This window comes from Elephas maximus, chromosome 1 (assembly GCF_024166365.1).
Source record: "Elephas maximus indicus isolate mEleMax1 chromosome 1, mEleMax1 primary haplotype, whole genome shotgun sequence".
In the NCBI taxonomy this organism is placed as follows: Eukaryota; Metazoa; Chordata; class Mammalia; order Proboscidea; family Elephantidae; genus Elephas; species Elephas maximus.
Window position 1 is genome coordinate 94,989,884 of NC_064819.1, and position 20,351 is coordinate 95,010,234.

Sequence of the window (20,351 nt, forward strand, 5' to 3'; positions counted from 1 at the left end):
AAGAACCCAAGAGTGGTAGTCCAGAATGTTATAGATGAATATTCTTCAAAGAGCAGCAAGAGCTCTGTGATGTCTGCATTCCTAGAAACCAGGTCACTGTCATTTGCAGGTATTCCTCTTTAGACTTCTGAAGATTTTCAGACTCTTTCTAAGTCTTCATTTCACATTGTCTTCTTCCACGTAGTTTCTCTTAACTCATTATGACTTTAAAATACACTTTATTATATATTTCATTTACTGTTTTTGTTTTTATAATTATTAATTTTTAATTATAGTCTTTATTTTTGTTCTAAAAATAAAATTAATACATAGTTAATCTTTCTCCTAGATTAGAATTCCTAAAAATTTTCCCTACTCCATATCCTCTAGTAACTTTCTCAAAAACTCTAGAGCAAGGATTCCACAACACTTCATGAAGGTCAAGATTATATCAGAGATCAGGTTTTTCCTCCTCATATCCACCTCTATTCCCCTCATTCTTTTTTAGCTGTATTTTTTCTTCCTCAGCCCACTCACATGGATAATTCATTGTCACCTTGTTAAAGAAACTGATCAAATGTTTGAGCATTCCTCCTCTAGGCTAAACTGCATTTCCCTTTGGATTTTCTAAGTTCATCTCGGCTATCAGATATCAGATTGTGATAAAAAAAAAAAATGATAAGCAGGCAGGATATCAGAGAGCTTGGGTTAGCCTGGGTTTTGACGAGATCAGTCTCCAGGTCATATGCGAAGCCGGAGTGAGGTTAAAGAACTCTTTAGCTGGCCCTGTGATGACCGTGTGAGCCCTCTTCGAGCAACTGGTGAAAGAAGGAAAGAAGTGGGACTCGGAATACCATCCTGGTTTCCAGAATCCGGTGTGGTTGTTTTCCTTATAGATGTTACAGAGGATACCCTGGATGCAGGGTAGTTGTCAGAAGACTCTGCATCAGGGGTCCAAAGAATGAAGAGGGGGTGCAGTGTTCCAGAGAATGAACATTTGGTGAAGGTGTAGATAGGGCACTTTTTGGTCATGTTATAAAAGGAGAGGTGGCCAGAGGCATAGTCAACAGAGATTCTGACACATCCAGGGGTCAAATTCAGGGAGAGAAGGGTTGGAGGAGAGGTGATGGCCCAGTACTCGTTTCCATAGCAACCCATTGCCCAGAACCCATTCTCAGGAGACACAGAGATAAATCCTTTCCTCATGACGTCATACCTGGCAACACCCAGGAACCATCCCGTCCCATCACCAACCTCTACTTCCCAGTACCACCTCCCTGACCTGAACCCTTCTTGGCCCATCACACAGGGCAGACAGTCAAATCTCTGTGGGATGTCTGGAATCTTCTGCCAAGTACATCCATGGGTCACATGTTTGTTTCCCTCAGAAAGAATGAGTTCTGGATGAGCTGTGTTTGGATCCAATGTCACATTCACTGTAGTGAAAGAAAATCCATTCCAATAAAAATCAGTATTTTCTTTTTTTATTTTTTTTTTTTTTGGGAGAAGGAGCATTAGAAAAAAATAATTTTATGATATTGAGGCTAAACAAGCAAACAGAAGGTTCAATAACATAAGAAATCTCAGGTGGAAGAACTTTCTAGACACACAAAGCAGCCTCTCAATTCTTGCGGAGTCTTTCACCTATACGGTAGAAATCACCAAAGAGTAAGCCTTCACATTTTTAATGATCTTAGTGAAATGTTCATGCTAACAGAATATAAATTCTAGTTAAATCTCAGCTCTCAGCCTAGAGAACAAAGATGGCTACTCCTCTAATTTTTTTCTTGTTATTCCTTAAATCTCTTTCGAATGGGCACTAGGAAATCAAATTACTTTTTAATCTTTTTGCTTCTATTGTCACTGTAAACTCAGATCCTCTTTGACACTGACTGATCCTTGATAACATGAACATAAGCCCTGGGGTCTTGTGCATTTCACAAATTACTGAATATTGATTGAATGCCTCTGATATGTAACTGCCAAAAAAAGAAGCAAGGTGGAAGTAAGCAGTAAGGTTCCCACAGCGAATCATGTTCCCTACTGTTTCTGTTTACCTAACTTACCTTTTTTATAGCTCTTTCTCCTGTTCAGGCTTACGGTTCCAACAAGAAGCAATATTGCCAAAATAAGCAGTATCTTCCATGAATAAGCCATTCTAAAATCTGAAATGAAACCTGAGAATTCCATTAAATCATGAAACTAGAAAAATCTTAAGATCGTTCTTTTCATCTGAGCAGCTTTCCTTGGCTGGAAAGAGGGTGACAACTGGGCCTCTCAAGGAGCTAGACTGCTCCTCCTGCTCCTTCTCTTCCTATGAAAGCTGACTGAAGTCTATAACTTTATATCTAGCTTTACTGATTTTTTTCTCCTAGAAATACTCACTCACACACATATTATTCTTTTTTCCCTTTCTTTGTCAATTATACCACCCAGCCACTGGGATAACTGGAATGGGAAAGGGTAAAATTACCCAGACCACAACCATGAAGTTGGTGTTAAAGGAAAATTATTTTCTAATCCAAGAGAAAGTCCACTATGTGGGGGGGGGGGCGGGGGGAGCACTGTAACTGTTTTCACATCAGAAGAAGAGATTATGTAGGTATAGTGAAAATAGAGTTAATCATTAGAATTTAGTGTATACCCAACAATAGACCCTTAGGGCTCTAGTTGGGGATATGAGGGAGAAATTCAGAGGAGTAGGATCCCTAAGCCTCCTGAAGACAAGCTGTGCAAGAGACAGCAAATAATATGTGTGTGAGTGTGTATACGTCATCAGATAGAAGAAAATATTCTTTTTTAAGACCAATAAAACTAGTACATCTGGGTTAGTCTTCATATTTATTTCTCAATGCTGAAAGGAAAGTATGGAATTACCAACCTGAAAGAGAAAAAGTTGTTGTTTTCTCTTGGCCCAGAAGGGAGTTGCTGATGGAACAGGTCACATTCACAATGGAGCTGTTTCTGACCAATAGAGATGTCTCCACGTGGAACAACCCATGGGTGTCTTGAGTCAGGTTCTCAGAAAATAAGGGTATTGTCTTTCCTTCCATGTCCCTCCACTGCACGTGGGGCTGTGGGAACCACCCATCTGAAGAGCACACCAGCTGCATTTCTCCATCCTTCCATCTCTTCATGGTGATCAGTGGAGAAGAACCTAAACCTGGGGAATAGAAGCCAAGAAACCAAAGCCTGGAGTCTCTTTGAATGATTGTAAAATCAATTTGCCACAGCTACTTAACATTGGAGGGTCTGATATAGATTTGAAGAATGAATGTGCACTAAGAAAATTTTCAGGTGTCAGAAAATTTCCAGTAACTAGCACGTTAAAGCAATAGTAACAGATGTTGAATCAAAATATCTGTCTAGAATCCTCACCTGCTACCTTCAGATCCAAACTGGTCTCCTGGTAGACACCATCTTTTTCAAAAAGGCACCAGTACTGCCCATCATCTGAAGTCCTGACATTGTGGATCTGCAGAGTCAGTCGCCCCTCATCAATTGCGTCACTCACCAACACTGTCCTCCCTTTATATTCTTCCATCTGGTCTCTAGCCACATATTCCCCATCCATATGCAAGTAAACAGCAGGATAACGGTGAGCTCGGACCCACCTTACCTCCATGCTCTGTGCATTAGCCTTGGGGGACAGATAACAGGTTAATTGTGTGTCTTCTCCCACTCTGACAAGGATGGGTTGGGAAGGTCCAATCACTTGCAAGGAAGCTGTTGAATACAATTAAAAAAAAAAAAAACTCAAAAAGGAACAACTGGTTTCATCAGCAAAAACATCTCTAATGGGTTTTGCAACACAGAGACATTCATGGGAAGCTGTGAAGTTCAAGGCCACTCTTTGGAGAGGTGTGGGGTTTGGTAGAGTCAGAATAGAGATTGTCCCTGTTCAAGGTAGAACCATACCATGATGTGTGTCAGTCCCAAAAATTATCACTAACTCACCTGCTCCTACCTATAATTTTATTCGGTTTACACTACAATAAGAAAATAATATTGCAGCTTAAACTTGAAGAATAAAATTAACATTCTAATCTGGATGGCCTTACACTATTTCTTACTCTTTTTTATACCTCAGTTCCTTAAACTATAAAATTGGGAGATAACTACTAAAATCACAAGAATGTTGTGGGATTAAGCAAAACAATCTGCATAAAGCCATTAGATAACCTTACAGAATAAGTGAAGGAGGGGAGGTATGAGACTTGAAGATGTTGGAGCCAATTCCACCCTTGGCCTTGTGTATGAGTTTCAACTGCATTTTCAAAAATAAAATCTGGGAGGCGGGGCCGAGATGGCGGACTAGGGAGACGCTACCTCGGATCCCTCTTGCAACAAAGACTCGGAAAAACAAGTGAATCGATCAAGTACATAACAATCTACGAACCCTGAACAACAAACAGAGATTTAGAGACGGAAAAAGAACAAATACGGGGAAGCAGTGATTAGACAATTTGCAAAAACCAAACCAAAGCTACAAGAAATACTAAAGGATATTGTTTGGTCAGAAAACCAATAATATCAGATACCAGCACAACACAAGGTCACAAAACAGAACATCCTGATATCAACTCAAATAGGGAAATCACAAAAACAAATTAAGATTAATTAAAAAAAAAATACTCATAACAGGGAATCACGGAAGTCAATATGTAAAAAAATCACAATAATCAAAAAGAGGGATTAAATACAGGAGGCATAGAACTGCCATATGGAGAGTGATACAAGGCGTTATAGAACAATGCAAGTTAGGTTTTTACTTAGAAAAATAGGGGTAAATAATAAGGTAACCACAAAGAGGTATAACAACTCCATAAATCAAGATAAAAGCCAAGAAAAACGTAACAACTCAACAAACAAAGTCAAACACTACGAAAATGAGGATCTCACAATTTACAAAGAAAAACGTCTCAGCACAAAAAAGTATGTGGAAAAACGAAATTGTCAACAACACACATAAAAAGGCATCAAAATGACAACACTAAACACTTATTTATCTATAATTACGCTGAATGTAAATGGACTAAATGCACCAATTAAGAGACAGAGAGTCTCGGACTGGATAAAGAAACACGATCCGTCTATATGCTGCCTACAAGAGACACACCTTAGACTTAGAGACACACCTTAGAGACACAAACAAACTAAAACGCAAAGGATGGAAAAAATATATCAAGCAAACAATAAGCAAAAAAGAAGAGGAGTAGCAATATTAATTTCTGACAAAATAGACTTTAGACTTAAATCTACCACAAAGGATAAAGAAGGACACTACATAATGATAAAAGGGACAACTGATCAGGAAGACATAACCATATTAAATATTTATGCACCCAATGACAGGGCTGCAAGGTACATAAATCAAATTTTAACAGAATTGAGGAATGAGATAGACACCTCCACAATTATAGTAGGAGACTTCAACACACCACTTTCGGAGGACAGGACATCCAGTAAGAAGCTCAGTAGAGACACGGAAGACCGAACTACAACAATCAACCAACTTGACCTCATAGACTTATACAGAACTCTCCACCCAACTGCTGCAAAATATACTTTTTTTTCTAGCGCACATGGATCATTCTCTAGAATAGACCACATATTAGGTCATAAAACAAACCTTTGCAGAATCCAAAACATCGAAATATTACAAAGCATCTTCTCAGACCACAAGGCAATAAAACTAGAAATCAATAACCCAGAAAAACTAGGGAAAAGAAATCAAATACTTGGAAACTGAACAATACCCTCCTGAAAAAAGTCTGGGTTATAGAAAACATCAAGGAGGGAATAAGGAAATTCATAGAAAGCAACGAGAATGAAAATACTTCCTATCAAAACCTCTGGGACACAGCAAAAGCAGTGCTCAGAGGTCAATTTATATTGATGAATGCACACATACAAAAAGAAAAAAGAGCCAAAATCAGAGAACTGTCCCTACAACTTGAACAAATAGAAAGTGAGCAACAAAAGAATCTATCAGGCACCAGAAGAAAACAAATAATAAAAATTAGAGCTGAACTAAATGAATTAGAGAACAGAAAAACAATTGAAAGAATTAACAAAGCCAAAAGCTGGTTCTTTGAAAAAATTAACAAAATTGATAAACCATTGGCTAGACTGACTAAAGAAATACAGGAAAGGAAACAAATAACCCGAATAAGAAACGAGAAGGACCACATCACAACAGAGCCAACTGAAATTAAGAGAATCATATCAGATTATTACGAAAAATTGTACTCTAACAAATTTACAAACCTAGAAGAAATGGATGAATTCCTGGAAAAACAATACCTACCTAAACTAACACATTCAGAAGTAGAACAACTAAATAGATCCATAACAAAAAAAGAGATTGAAACGGTAATCAAAAAACTCCCAACAAAAAAAAGCCCTGGCCCGGATGGCTTCACTGCAGAGTTCTACCAAACTTTCAAAGAGTTAACCCCACTACTACTGAAGGTATTTCAAAGCATAGAAATGACGGAATACTACCCAACTCATTCTATGAAGCCACTATCTCCCTGATACCAAAACCAGGTAAAGACATTACAAAAAAAGAAAATTACAGACCTATATCCCTCATGAACATAGATACAAAAATCCTCAACAAAATTCTAGCCAATAGAATCCAACAACACATCAAAAAAATAATTCACCCTGATCAAGTGGGATTTATACCAGGTATGCAAGGCTGGTTTAATATCAGAAAAACCATTAATGTAATCCATCACATAAATAAAACAAAAGACAAAAACCACATGATCTTATCAATAGATGCAGAAAAGGCATTTGACAAAGTCCAACACCCATTCATGATAAAAACTGTTACCAAAATAGGAATTGAAGGTAAATTCCTCAACATAATAAAGGGCATCTATGCAAAGCCAACAGCCAATATCACTCTAAATGGAGAGAACCTGAAAGCATTTCCCTTGAGAACGGGAACCAGACAAGGATGCCCTTTATCACCGCTCTTATTCAACATCGTACTTGAAGTCCTAGCCAGGGCAATTAGGCTAGACAAAAAAATAAAAGGCATCCGGATTGGCAAGGAGGAAGTAAAATTATCTCTATTTGCGAATGACATGATCTTATACACAGAAAACCCTAAGGAATCCTCCAGAAAACTACTGAAACTAATAGAAGAGTTTGGCAGAGTCTCAGGTTGTAAAATAAACATACAAAAATCACTTGGATTCCTCTACATCAACAAAAAGAACATCGAAGAGGAAATAACCAAATCAATACCATTCACGGTAGCCACCAAGAAGATAAAATACTTAGGAATAAATCTTGCCAAGGATGTAAAAGACCTATACCAAAAAAACTACAAAGCTCTACTACAAGAAATTCAAAAGGACATACTTAAGTGGAAAAACATACCTTGCTCATGGATAGGAAGACTTAGCATAGTAAAAATGTCTATTCTACCAAAAGCCATCTATACGTACAATGCACTTCCGATCCAAATCCCAATGTCATTTTTTTAGGTGATAGAGAAACAAATCACCGACTTCATATGCAAGGGAAAGAAGCCTTGGATAAGCAAAGCATTACTGAAAAAGAAGAAGAAAGTGGGAGGCCTCACTTTACCTGATTTCAGAACCTATTATACAGCCACAGTAGTCAAAACAGCTTGGTACTGGTACAACAACAGGCACATAGACCAATGGAACATAGAATTGAGAACCCAGATATAAATCCATCCACATATGAGCAGCTGATATTTGACAAAGGCCCAGTGTCAGTTAATTGGGGAAAAGATAGTCTTTTTAACAAATGGTGCTGGCATAACTGGATATCCATTTGCAAAAAAATGAAACAGGACCCATACCTCACACCGTGCACAAAAACTAACTCCAAGTGGATCAAAGACCTAAACATAAAGACTAAAACGATAAAGATAGTGGAAGAAAAAATAGGGACAACTCTAGGAGCCCTAATACAGGGCATAAACAGAATACAAAACATTACCAAAAATGACAAAGAGAAAGCAGATAACTGGGAGCTCCTAAAAATCAAACACCTATGCTCATCTAAAGACTTCACCAAAAGAGTAAAAAGACCACCTACAGACTGGGAAAGAATTTTCAGCTATGACATCTCCGACCAGCGCCTGATCTCTAAAATCTACATGATTCTGTCAAAACTCAACCACAAAAAGACAAACAATCCAATCAAGAAGTGGGCAAAGGATATGAACACACACTTCACTAAAGAAGATATTCAGGCAGCTAACAGATACATGAGAAAATGCTCTCGATCATTAGCCATTAGAGAAATGCAAATTAAAACTACGATGAGATTCCATCTCACTCCAACAAGGCTGGCATTAATCCAAAAAACACAAAATAATAAATGTTGGAGAGGCTGTGGAGAGATTGGAACTCTTATACACTGCTGGTGGGAATGTAAAATGGTACAACCACTTTGGAAATCTATCTGGCGTTGTCTTAAACAGTTAGAAATAGAACTCTACAACCCAGAAATCCTACTCCTCGGAATATACCCTAGAGAAACAAGAGCCTTCACACAAACAGATATATGCACACCCATGTTTATTGCAGCTCTGTTTACAATAGCAAAAAGCTGGAAGCAACCAAGGTGTCCATCAACGGATGAATGGGTAAATAAATTGTGGTATATTCACACAATGGAATACTACGCATCGATAAAGAACAGTGACGAATCTCTGAAACATTTCATAACATGGAGGAACCTGGAAGACATTATGCTGAGCGAAATTAGTCAGAGGCAAAAGGCAAAAGATCTTGAGAAATAGTAAAAACTGAGAAGAACACATACTTCTGTGGTTACGAGGGGGGGAGGGAGAGAGGGAGGGAGAGAGTTTTTTATTGATTAATTAGTAGATAAGAACTGCTTTAGGTGAAGGGAAAAACAACACTCAATACATGGAAGGTCAGCTCAACTGGACTGGACCAAAAGCAAAGAGGTTTCCGGGATAAAATGAATGCTTCAAAGGTCAGCGGAGCAAGGGCGGGGGTTTGGGGACCATGGTTTAAGGGGACTTCTAAGTCAATTGGCAAAATAATTCTATTATGAAAACATTCTGCATCCCACTTTGAAATGTGGCGTCTGGGGTCTTAAATGCTAACAAGCGGCCATCTAAGATACATCAATTGGTCTCAACCCACCTGGAGCAAAGGAGAATGAAGAACACCAAGGTCACACGACAACTAAGAGCCCAAGAGACAGAAAGGGCCACATGAACTAGAGACTTACATCATCCTGAGACCAGAAGAACTAGTTGGTGCCCGGCCACAATCGATGACTGCCCTGACAGGGAGCACAACAGAGAACCCCTGAGGGAGCAGGAGATCAGTGGGATGCAGACCCCAAATTCTCATAAAAAGACCATACTTAATGGTCTGACTGAGACTAGAGGAATCCCGGCGGCCATGGTCCCCAGACCTTCTGTTGGCATAGGACAGGAACCATCCCCGAAGACAACTCATTAGACATGAAAGGGACTGGACAGTGGGTGGGAGAGAGATGCTGATGAAGAGTGAGCTAATTATATCAGGTGGACACTTGAGATTGTGTTGGCATCTCTTGTCTGGAGGGGGGATGGGAGGATAGAGAGTGGGAAGCTGGCAAAATTTTCACGAAAGGAGAGACTGGAAGGGCTGACTCATTAGGGGGAGAGCAAGTGGGAGTATGGAGTAAGATGTATGTAAACTTATATGTGACAGACTGACTTGATTTGTAAACGTTCACTTGAAGCTCAATAAAAGTTAATAATAAAAAAAAAGGAGTAAAAAGACTACCTAAAGACTGGGAGAGTAATTGGGAGTGTGTAGCAAGGTGTATCTGGGTTTTTGTGTGAGAGACTGACTTGATTTGTAAACTTTCACTTAACCCACAATAAAAATTATTAAAAAAATAAATAAATAAAATCTGAAGAAATTCTTCCTTCAGTTTTGTTTTTATAGTACCTTGTAAATCCAAGGTCCCATATATGTGGGGCACTGGGCACACACCCAGTTCACTGCTCTCAGATGATCTTGAGAGACATTATAAGAGCAAGAATTGTGAAGGTCGGTTAAAACAAAGTTTAGAACAGCCATAGATACACAAAAGGAATCTTATCCTCCCATTGTGGGGAGTGGGGAAGATTTTCTCTGAGGGCTTTCCTGGATCCAAGGGATATTACCTTTTTAATTCTCATCAGGCTCTGCTGTGACTGTTTTCCTTTATTCAAATTTTCTATTAAAGAAGAATGCTTTCACATATGGTATGATTATTTATAAGAGACATATAGACATAAATTGCAGATTGCCTAGATAAGACTCCATGACCAAAGAAAAAATGTATCCATATGTCATTAGCCAAAATCTGCTAGGGTACCCTCCTAGAGAGGAAAATCACTGTCAACAAAATCCTAATTTTCAGATTATTTACTGCTATACAAGCTAAGTTTTTGAGAAATGGATGTCAGTTCCTAAAATGTCTCTTGACTATTCACTGAAAAATTAAATCCCTTCCAGAGTGAAACCTGATAATCTGGTCGCACCATATATAACCTTTCAATCAGCATATTCGATTAAGTGGGCTATTCCATTTCTCATACACTAAAACATATTATAGTATATCTAGACTCACAGAACCTGAAATTTAAAAGATTAGATTCAACCTGTTCAATTCAAAGATGAGAAAAATAGGGATCAGAGAGTTGTCAAAATCACACATGAGTAATTAAGAACTCACACTCTTAAATTAGACAGACATAGGTTCAAAGGCAAACATCATAATTTGCTAGTGTTTTTTTGGCAAACCACATATGTCTCTAGAATTGTTTCCCAACTGTTAAATGATGATACATCTATTAACTTTTACAGCCATTGTCAGAATAAAATGAAATAATTCCTCTAAAGCACTTACAGTTCCCCGTGTACAATTCATATTTCAAAAAGCTAGTCATTATATTTTTATACACTGATAATACTATTTGTCAGAGTAGGAACTGGGATTTTAGTCTCAGGACTTCTTTGCAGAGCTGTTTGTTGGTGGCCTTTTGGGGTGGGTCCTTATTTCTGAGTCTCTAATTCATGAGGAAGAGCACTGGTACGCAGTGGTTAAGTGCTCAGCTGCTAGCCAGAAGGCTGGCAGTTTGAACCCATTAGCCACTCCTTGGGAGAAAGATGTGGCAGTCTGCTTCTGTAAAGATTTACAGCCTTGGATACCCTACGGGGCAGTTCTACTCTATCCTATAGGGTCATTATGAGTCTGAACCAACTTGACAGAAACAAGTTTGGTTTTGGTTCTTTAACTCATGAGGATAACACAGAGGAGGCTGTGAAGTTCCTGGTCTCTTCAATCCCCACAGCACACCCTCAAAGTTCTTGAGGGGAAAGCCCTCTTTCCCTATCTAACAGGGAGTAAAGGGAAGCTCCATGTCTCCATCTTGTTTCGTCACGGTCCCTGGATGTCAGGGAGATACCCTGTTACTCAGAATAATGGAACAGCATGACTTTAGATTGTATTTTGTGTATGGGGCCTCCAACAGACATTTCAAGTTGGCTGGCAGGACTCAGAGGAGTGACTCTTCACCTAAAATCTTCCTGAGGGAAGAGACGTGTGTCATCCTGCCCCACACGCTGGCTGAGCTCCTGACCTGTAACTAACAAACTCTTTCAGTTAAAGTTTCTGTCTTATCAGGTACAAATGCTGCCCCAGGCAGAAGGAGATTAGACTAAAGGGTAAGGCTCATAGGGTGCCTCTACCGTCAGATTATGAAGTTACTTTTGACTTCCTGAAGCCCTTTCCTTTATCTTTATGGTCCCATGGGGTCCAATGTGTCACATTAGACTCTCACAGAGATTAGAGTGTGTTTGCCACCCAGTTCTCCTCAAAAACACACACACATATACATACATATTCCTTTCACAGGTGAAGTGATGGAGAAGAGAGCATTGATGGAAGGAGAGGAAGAGAGATACAGTTATTCATGTGGGCAGAGGGAAGGCTGGTTGTCATGGCTTGGGAGAAGGGAGACGGAGTTAAAGGAGAAACGAAACGTAGTTCAAACATCAGCTGGCTATTTTTTAAAAAACTTAAGTACAAAAAATCATGCCTGCAGTCCAATTGTAAGAGCGGGAAAAAACAAAAAAAAAAAATTAAGCAGGAAAATCATTGACCCAGTCACAGGGTCCCAGGCTGTACCTGGGAAAGTAACAGCTCTCTACTGATAGTAGTAAGGATAAACCAAAAACCAAATCCATCACCATCGAGTCAATTCTGACTCATAGTGACCCTATAGGACAGAGTAGAACTGCCCCACAGAGTTTCCAAGGAGTGCCACAGCCTTTTTTGGTTAGCAGCAGTAGCACTTAACCACTATGCCACCAATGTTTCCAGTAATGAGGACAGGACTACTTATTACTGGGGTGAGGACCTGGTACAGAACCCATTGTAGGGCTTAAGGGTGGAGGTGGTGGATGACACCACCAGGCATCGTGATGACACTGCCCTCATTCACTATAGAAATTCTTTAAAAGGTCCTCCGGAGCCCGCCTACTGTCCTGTGCCATCCCCACACTCCCCACACAGAGCAGAGATGATAACCATGCCCCTTATAAGCATCCATCTGAGTCTCCTTGGAATCTCCATGACCCCCCAAATTACCAGGTTACGCAGTGGGAAGACCCCTGAAGGCGGCTGTGGAGGCCTGCAATTTGCCTACCCCCTCTGGTACTAATTGAACGTGAGACTTGGTCAAGTCATGCCTCAGTGTCTCATCCTGATCAGGCAGCTCTCTCAGTAGCTCCGATGTGCATGGACCAAACAGGCTCCCCTACATTGGTGTGTGTCAGGATGTCCTACTTACCCAGTTCAGTCTGGAGTTTGTCTGAAAAAGAAAGAGAATAACATATTGAGGAATTTGGTCTAAGGAAAAGGAGGGAAACTAATTTCAACAAGATAATAGCAAGTTCTACTTCTAGGAGAAAATGCAATTCATTAAAAAAAAAAAAAATGAAAGGCAGAACAACATCGATCCCTTCCCACCAACCACCTGGCTATCCCAGCTGATTTTCCTTTTCTCTGCACAACAAATACGCTATCAGTTCTGCCACCTCATGATTCTGTTTGTTTATGCCAATATTAATATAATGAAGTTTAACTATGAATTGTAAAAATAAAACATGTTCACTTCATAAAGACATAGAAAGTTTGAGAATATATGGACATAGACAATTATCTACTATAATTTCAAACTGAGATATTATAAATACATATATAATCTCTTTATATTTATATATGTATATTATCTTTTATATGTTATATATTACCATTTAATTTTTTCTATATCCATTTATATGAATAACTGTATGTTTATACCTAAATACACAAGATGTCACAAAGCTCTTAGGGCAGCTGTAAGTTATTTAAGCCAATAATGGTTACATGACTGAGAGTGCATTTTTAGATAGATAAGTTGATAGTTAGAAAGAAATAGATACAGATGTAATCTTTATCATTAAAGAATTTATTATGATAACTTTTTCAGGTATTAAACTTATTTGAAAAAAATAATTTTCATCAATGCCATAATTTATAGTAAGATAAGACACTTAACTCTCCACCATTGTATTGGGGTTTTTTTTGTAATTGTTTTTGTTGCTATTTATAAATGAGGCTTTAATTAAGATGCTATTATGTAAATTGCTGTCTCCATCTAGTGATCACCACAATATAGAATAGAAAAACATTTTACTTAGAAGAATATAGTTTTATTTCTTTACAATGTGATGTACACAAATGTGAGTTAAAAAAAATAAGTGTAGAAAGGAAAACAAAAAGAACTTGAGAATAAACGAACAGCTTAACAGCTCTTTGATCAAACTTTAGTGTATATATTTCTAATCGTAAATAGAAGGTTAGTGAAAAAGAGGAAGACCCCCAAAGAGATGGATTGACACAGTGGCTGCAGCAATAGGCTCAAGCATAACAACGATGGTGAGGATGACACAAGACTGGGCAGTGTTTCATTCTGTTGTGCATAGGGTCGCTGTGCATCAGAACCAACTCAACAGCGCCTAACAGCAACAAATATTTTATAGATTTTTAAAGCATATTAGTAGACATCATATATTTTTCTTGATAAAAGTCATTAGAATTTATGGAACAGTCTCTGGAACATCTCCTGTTAATCTAAGCACGCTGGTCCAAGAGGCTTGAGTGCTGACCTGGGATAGAGATGGCTGACCTCTTCTCCTCACTGAGAATGGGGCTGTAGATGACACAGGACATGGTCTCTGTAAAGGCATCCCTGACCACAAGAGTGGATTCCACATAGAACAGGCCATCCTTATCTTGGATGTAGTGCTCAGAGAGACTCAGTATCTTCTCTCCCCTGGTATTTTTCCAATACACCTGGGGCTCTGGGAACCAGCCTTCTGCAGTGCACACAAGCTGGACTCCACTTTCCACAGTCCCCTCCATGTGGATTTCAGGGCTAGATCCCAGACCTGTGAAGGGAAGTCACAGTCCTGAGGTCTGGAGCCATGGAGCTATAAATTATAGTGACTGACACTCAGAGATGTTGATCATAGGGAGAGGGCAGGGGGTCAAGGGACCAGGAAGCAGAAAGTGGTCCAAGGTCTTCTTCCCATTCAAACTGCAGTTCAGACCCATTTATTTGTTCCCCAGTCTGGAACTTTCAATTTTAGCACCTGAGCAGTACCATTCTTTAGATCCAGACAGAGGAACAAGAGAGAGGGGAGATATGACATTTTGATTACCCAGTGCCGTCGAGTCGATTCCGACTCATAGCAAGTCTCTATTATTGCACATGATTTTTTTGTGTAATTTACTGAGGAATTCTCCCATGCCAGAAATCTGCCTTGTTCGTCTTAATATTATCTGTGGCAGCACTTTGATATTTTGGATGATTTCTTGGCTTCATTTTAAACAAGATATTTACTATAAAGTGAAAAATCACTACCACAGGAGCTATTTTTCCCATTCCTTTCATTGCTGGTTCTGATCTTGGGAAGCAAGTAGATAAACTGAGGCAAATGAAATGGGATGCTCCATGAGGAATTCTTGTATCTAAGTAATCCATTCAGTGGGAAAAATGTTTTTGAGAAATCCTGGTTTAGAACGATTATTACATTCATGAAATTCCTTTGTAGTGTTATTCAATGCTACAACTCCCAAACCCAAACAAAGGTGAATATATTTTCCATAGATGGGAATTCTGATTCTATCACCTGCTTCTGGAAAGAGACTCAGTCATTTCACCCAGAACCTTAGAAAATCTGTGGCATATTTTCAGATGTCCCTGATAGTGAAAGGTGTTAGTATGTCCCCCATTCCCAACTCTTCCATCCATTGTCAATCACTTTGAACAAAATAGCAGTAATAATTATAATTATGGGTAAGGAAACACCCTTGTAGGAAGTAAAGAAGGAAACAGCATCTGCTAGAGAACTATTTCCCTGGTTAGTAAAATAATTTGCCTTACTTTCTGTTTTGCATATAGAAGGGCTATTCCTGTTAGGGAACCACATGACATTTTACTTTTCAGAATTTTTTCCATAAGACAGATTCAGTTATCCTTTTTTGCCCACTCCTTCTTTCTCGGCTGGTACAATAGCGTTCTGTGGAACATTGCCATTCATACTGGATATGTTCCAGAAACATTCACTGAACACTAATATACAGTAATCTAATCATTGAACACTATCATATGATAATCATCATAAAAACAAAATGTGTTTAGCCTCTTCAGTCGCATCACTAGCTTTCTAACTGAATGCATGACACACAGCAACAGTTTTTACATCTCAGTTACTGCATATATGAGGTCAGGTGGAGAAGAAATTCTACTGGGATACAGATGCTGGTTGGTCAGCTAGACTCACTCAGAAATTGACTTGCTCTTGCACACCAACCTTGCATGAGTTCATGCCTCAACAAAACTGCTAATGACTACATATAATAGACTTGAAATAATTCTCAATAATACTCAAAACCATGAAAATTAAATTTAGGAAAATATTTTATAAATGAGCTTGCTTTGAAGACTTCAGAACTACCCGCCTTCAAATGAATCAGAGTCAAGGACTGGGTTCTGGGAATTGCCTTGGTGATTAAAAGGAATTCTTCAACCAGCAATAATCTTAACACACATTGATACTGTTCCCTCTGAGGTCCTATATCTTTTTCCAGATATTCACCTGCTACTTCAAGCTGCAAGCTTGTTTCTGCACAGTAAGTTCCCTCTTGGAAACGGCACCAGTATTGCCCATGGTCGGATGGCTGGATGTTGTAAATCTTCAGAGCCACATTTCCCTCAGCAATGTCATCCTTTAACCACTCTACCCGGCCTCTGTACTCCTCCATCTGCATCTCGGTCACCTCAGCCCCATCCTTGTATGCAAACACAGGTGTGCTGGGCTCCAAGCGATACCACCTCACCTCCATGTGCATCGCAGTCCTCTTGGGGAGGAGTTGACAGGTTAGTAGGGCATCTTCCCCGACCTTGGTCAGGATAAGATAGGCAGGACTAATCACTTTAAAGTCATCTACAAAATAGAGTGAAAAAGAGAGGCCAACTGTGGCTCAATATGCTTGTCAGCAACGGAAGGACCTAGAGGAGGGAGGGCTTTATTTTCAATTTTTTAGAGAAATGTAGCATGATAATTTCCACATTTTGGTTGTTACAGACATGATTTTGTATACTAAAATAACATGCAGTTCAAAAATGTGAGCATGAGTGCTGAATATGTCACTTACGTCTGTGTGATTTGGAGACAAATTCATTATTCGTAGTGACACTTGGAGGCTTGGAACCTCAGTTTCTTCCATTTTAAACCACCTAAACCATCTAAAACCACCATCCCAGGGTTGCTGTTATTCTCAAACAACATAATATGTAAATCGATTTTTAAAATAATAACTTTATTATTGTTATAATCACCTTTCCTAAAATTTAGTTTATAAATCCATTCATTAGATTTTTTAGCTTTTCAGGATTTCTCTCGTCCTTACTAAGGAACTGGGCTTTTTTTTTTTTTTTTTCCTGGAGAGGGCAAGATTCTAGTTATTACAGGCTGTACAATCTATTTCTTCCAAGAATATCTTCTGGGAGATTAAAGACAATGGTTTGTCTAGATATTTTGAACTTTCCAATCAAATTTTAAGTCATTTTTGGCCTCTTCATAATTGTTAATTACAAATCAACAATATTTAATAATGTTGGATGCTATTTTGTTTAATAATTTCAAGTTGCCTATTTATGCCCTTTCTCATCATAAAATGTTCCAGGGTCATTTGCGCTTTCTGTAGATTCCTAAGAAGAACCTCAACTTGCTTGGTTGCTACTCGTTATCAAATAGATGCCGCCCAAATGGTCACTACAGACTGAAGTGGAATTCATCATCGATGGAGTCTAAACATAAAACTTGAACTGAAGTCATACCATTGGGCTGCCTTCTAGTACAGGTTGGGAAACTGAGGCACAAAGGAGGGAGGATAGCCTCATCACATCACATGTCTTGTGGCAGCACTGGTTCTGGAGTGTGTGTTTCCTGAATCCCTATTCAATGTTTTCCCACTTTGCCATGGTGCATTTTTCTTGGAAGTCTGGTATCCTTTGACACTGAATTTTCATAACCTTTTTTTCATGGTACAATGTTTTAATGAATGAAGTTCAGCTACTTGAAATTTACAAGTCTATTTCTCGAAAGTCCCTTTCTAGTTTCTTATTTCCAAGTATTTCTACGTAGCTTAAATAATGGTGCTTTTTTTTTTTTTTTTTTTTTTTTTGCCCCCTAAGTGGAAGCAGGAGAATGGATGAATAACTTAATATGTTCTAGGCATGAATAAAGTGCTTTCCATGTATCATTTCATTTAATTTAAAGTTTGTGATCACTTACGAGACACAGGTACTGCTATTATTCCTATCTTAAAGACAAGGAAACTATGACATAAGGTGCTCAAGTAACTTTCCAAAGGTGACACAGTTGGAAGTGGAAGAGCCCTTTTTCAAGCAGAGTTGTTTTGGCCCATGAATGCAAATTCTTAAATGTTGTACTAGCCTTTTTGAGTTTAGAATTCTGCATATGGACTGAATCCCTAGGCCATATGAGAGTCCAGAAAGGGGAAGGAGGAAATCCTACCTGACTGCTTCATGGTCAGCAGTATGAAGAAGAAGGAGGCAAGTGTACCAGATAGAGTATACCTTGGAAAATCCACCATCTTCCCTGGAACAAACACAAGAGAAAAAAAATGACTGTCTAAATGAGGCTGTAATGCACCATCATACTCCCTGGTTTCCAGTGGTTATGCAGGCTTGCTAAGGACATCAACACTGACCAGTTCCCCATCAAAAAATATGCGCATGGCTCCATTTCCCTGTAGTCTTCCTACTCCTTACCTGGTTTGTTGTACTTTAAGCTATTTCATAGGCCTGAAGGAAGCTTTTTCATTGCAATGAAAAGCAATCCTGGGTTAGAGGGACAATAATTTTAAAAAAAAACTCCTTTGAACCATCTGTGTTGAGCATGTAAAAATTATGGAGCAGGATTCAAATATTTTTTTCTCTCTCTCTTCCTCCCCCAGCCCCTCCTGCAAAGTCCTTCATCACTATAGTTTCTTAGATGTAGAGGAAAGGTCAGGAAGGCACTGTGTGCCCACGGTGCTGCCACTAAACCATTATTTGGTGCCTTGGGAGGACACAGGGGCAAGGGAATGCTTTGGAAAGTAAAGAAAAGAGTGGTGGAAATGGTGCCTACAGCAAAATACGGCCAAGGAAACTGCTTAAAAACGGCCTTTGAGTGTAGTCCTGAAGACATATAGGAACGAATACAAGAAATAGCCAAACTGGCAGAGATTGGAAAATCCAAGAGGTCCACTGTACCAGATTATAAAAACATTTCTACACAGTTAAAAAGTTTTGAAAAATACCAGAACAAAATTAGAATGCTAGCCTTACTTTTGAAAAATGAAAAATCCAGAGTGAAAGAAGTATAAGACTTATTCCTTCTGATGTGTATTTTAGTGAAAGAAAAACTTGCTTCACACCAAGTAGAAGAACCTGCTCAGGAGCAACAATGAGCCGGTTACTCCTTCCCTTTTCCCAGAGGTTAATGGGGCAGGAAGACATCAACAGACCATCTGAAATGGAGATTGTGAATCAAGTGGATCAGATTATTATTACTCTATTTGCTTTCTAAAAGGATACACTGGTTTCATTTAAAATGTCTCTTAGGAAACTGATAATGGGCCCAGTCACAACACTAGATCTGAAAGAGCACTAAAATTTACATATGAAATGAGACTGAGCTTTACAAGACAACCTAACCAAAATAAAAAAAAAAAAGTTTCCATTGAGTCAATTCCAACGCATAGAGACCCTATAGGACCCAGTAGACCTGCCCTGTAGGGTTTCCAAGGCTGCAGTCTTTATAGAAGCAGAGTGCCACATCTTTCTCCCATGGAGCAGCTGGTGGATTTGAACCACGGACCTTTAGTTGCAGTCAAACACTTAACCACTGCACCATCGGGGCTCTTACAGGACAACCTAGACCACTTGAAACTTACCAGACACTCCTGTTGTGAAATGCAGAAACATTCTGTCACACCAGTAAGAGCAAATAAGGTCCACAAAACCCATGCCAAGCACCTTCCCTTGGTCTTGTGAACTAAAAAGAATCCACAGTTGTTACAAACCAGTTTATAGGTTTGTAATCCTTTTGCTTTTGTGTTTCTTTTTGTTTTGTTTTCTGTTGAAACAGGAGATTTAAAAAAGAAAGAAAGAAAGAAAGAACTACAAAGGCACAATACAAAAAGAAATTTTCCCAAATCAGTGACCCTTTTGAGAATGTGAGAATGTTGTAAAAACGCATCTGAACCTTCTCTGGTGTGCAGAGAGAGATTCGAGAGCGAAAAGGGGAGAATGATTGCCTAGGCCAGTGTTTCTCAAGGGTCAAAGGTGGGCGAGGGGGAAAGTGGGAGAGGAGAGATTTGCCCTCAGGGGACATTTGCCAATATTTGGAGACATTTTTGTTTGTCACAACTGGGGAGGTGTATCTAGTGGGTAGAAGCCAGGGATGCTACAATGCACAGGACAGCCCTGACGACAGAAGTATGTAGTCCAAAACATCAATAATGCAAAGGTCGAAAAACTCTTCCATAGACCATCCGCTGTCAGTGTGCTGAAAACCTTTGGTTCATTGTTTGTAAATAAATAACTGGGCTTAAGTTGCAAACCTTAGATTTTTTACAGAGGCTAAAATCTTTATTTTTATTTGAAATGTGTCTTCCATACATGTCATTATTAAAATTAACAGTAAATATATAAACAAAAACAATTTTATAACAAGTGTTTG

At 38.9% G+C, this 20,351-nt stretch overlaps 1 protein-coding gene across 1 annotated transcript; it reads right to left on the reverse strand.

Moving 5' to 3' along the window:
• Positions 1–720: 720 nt before the first annotated feature.
• On the reverse strand, positions 721–18,219 carry BTNL2 (butyrophilin like 2). The gene is made up of 8 exons (XM_049870225.1): positions 18,141–18,219; positions 16,197–16,544; positions 14,202–14,483; positions 12,842–12,862; positions 3,358–3,705; positions 2,861–3,142; positions 2,046–2,144; positions 721–1,415 (listed from the first exon to the last, which is right to left on the reverse strand). Exons 1-8 carry the CDS (start codon positions 18,217–18,219, stop codon positions 721–723), a joined length of 2,154 nt encoding a protein of 717 aa, XP_049726182.1.
• Positions 18,220–20,351: the final 2,132 nt, after the last annotated feature.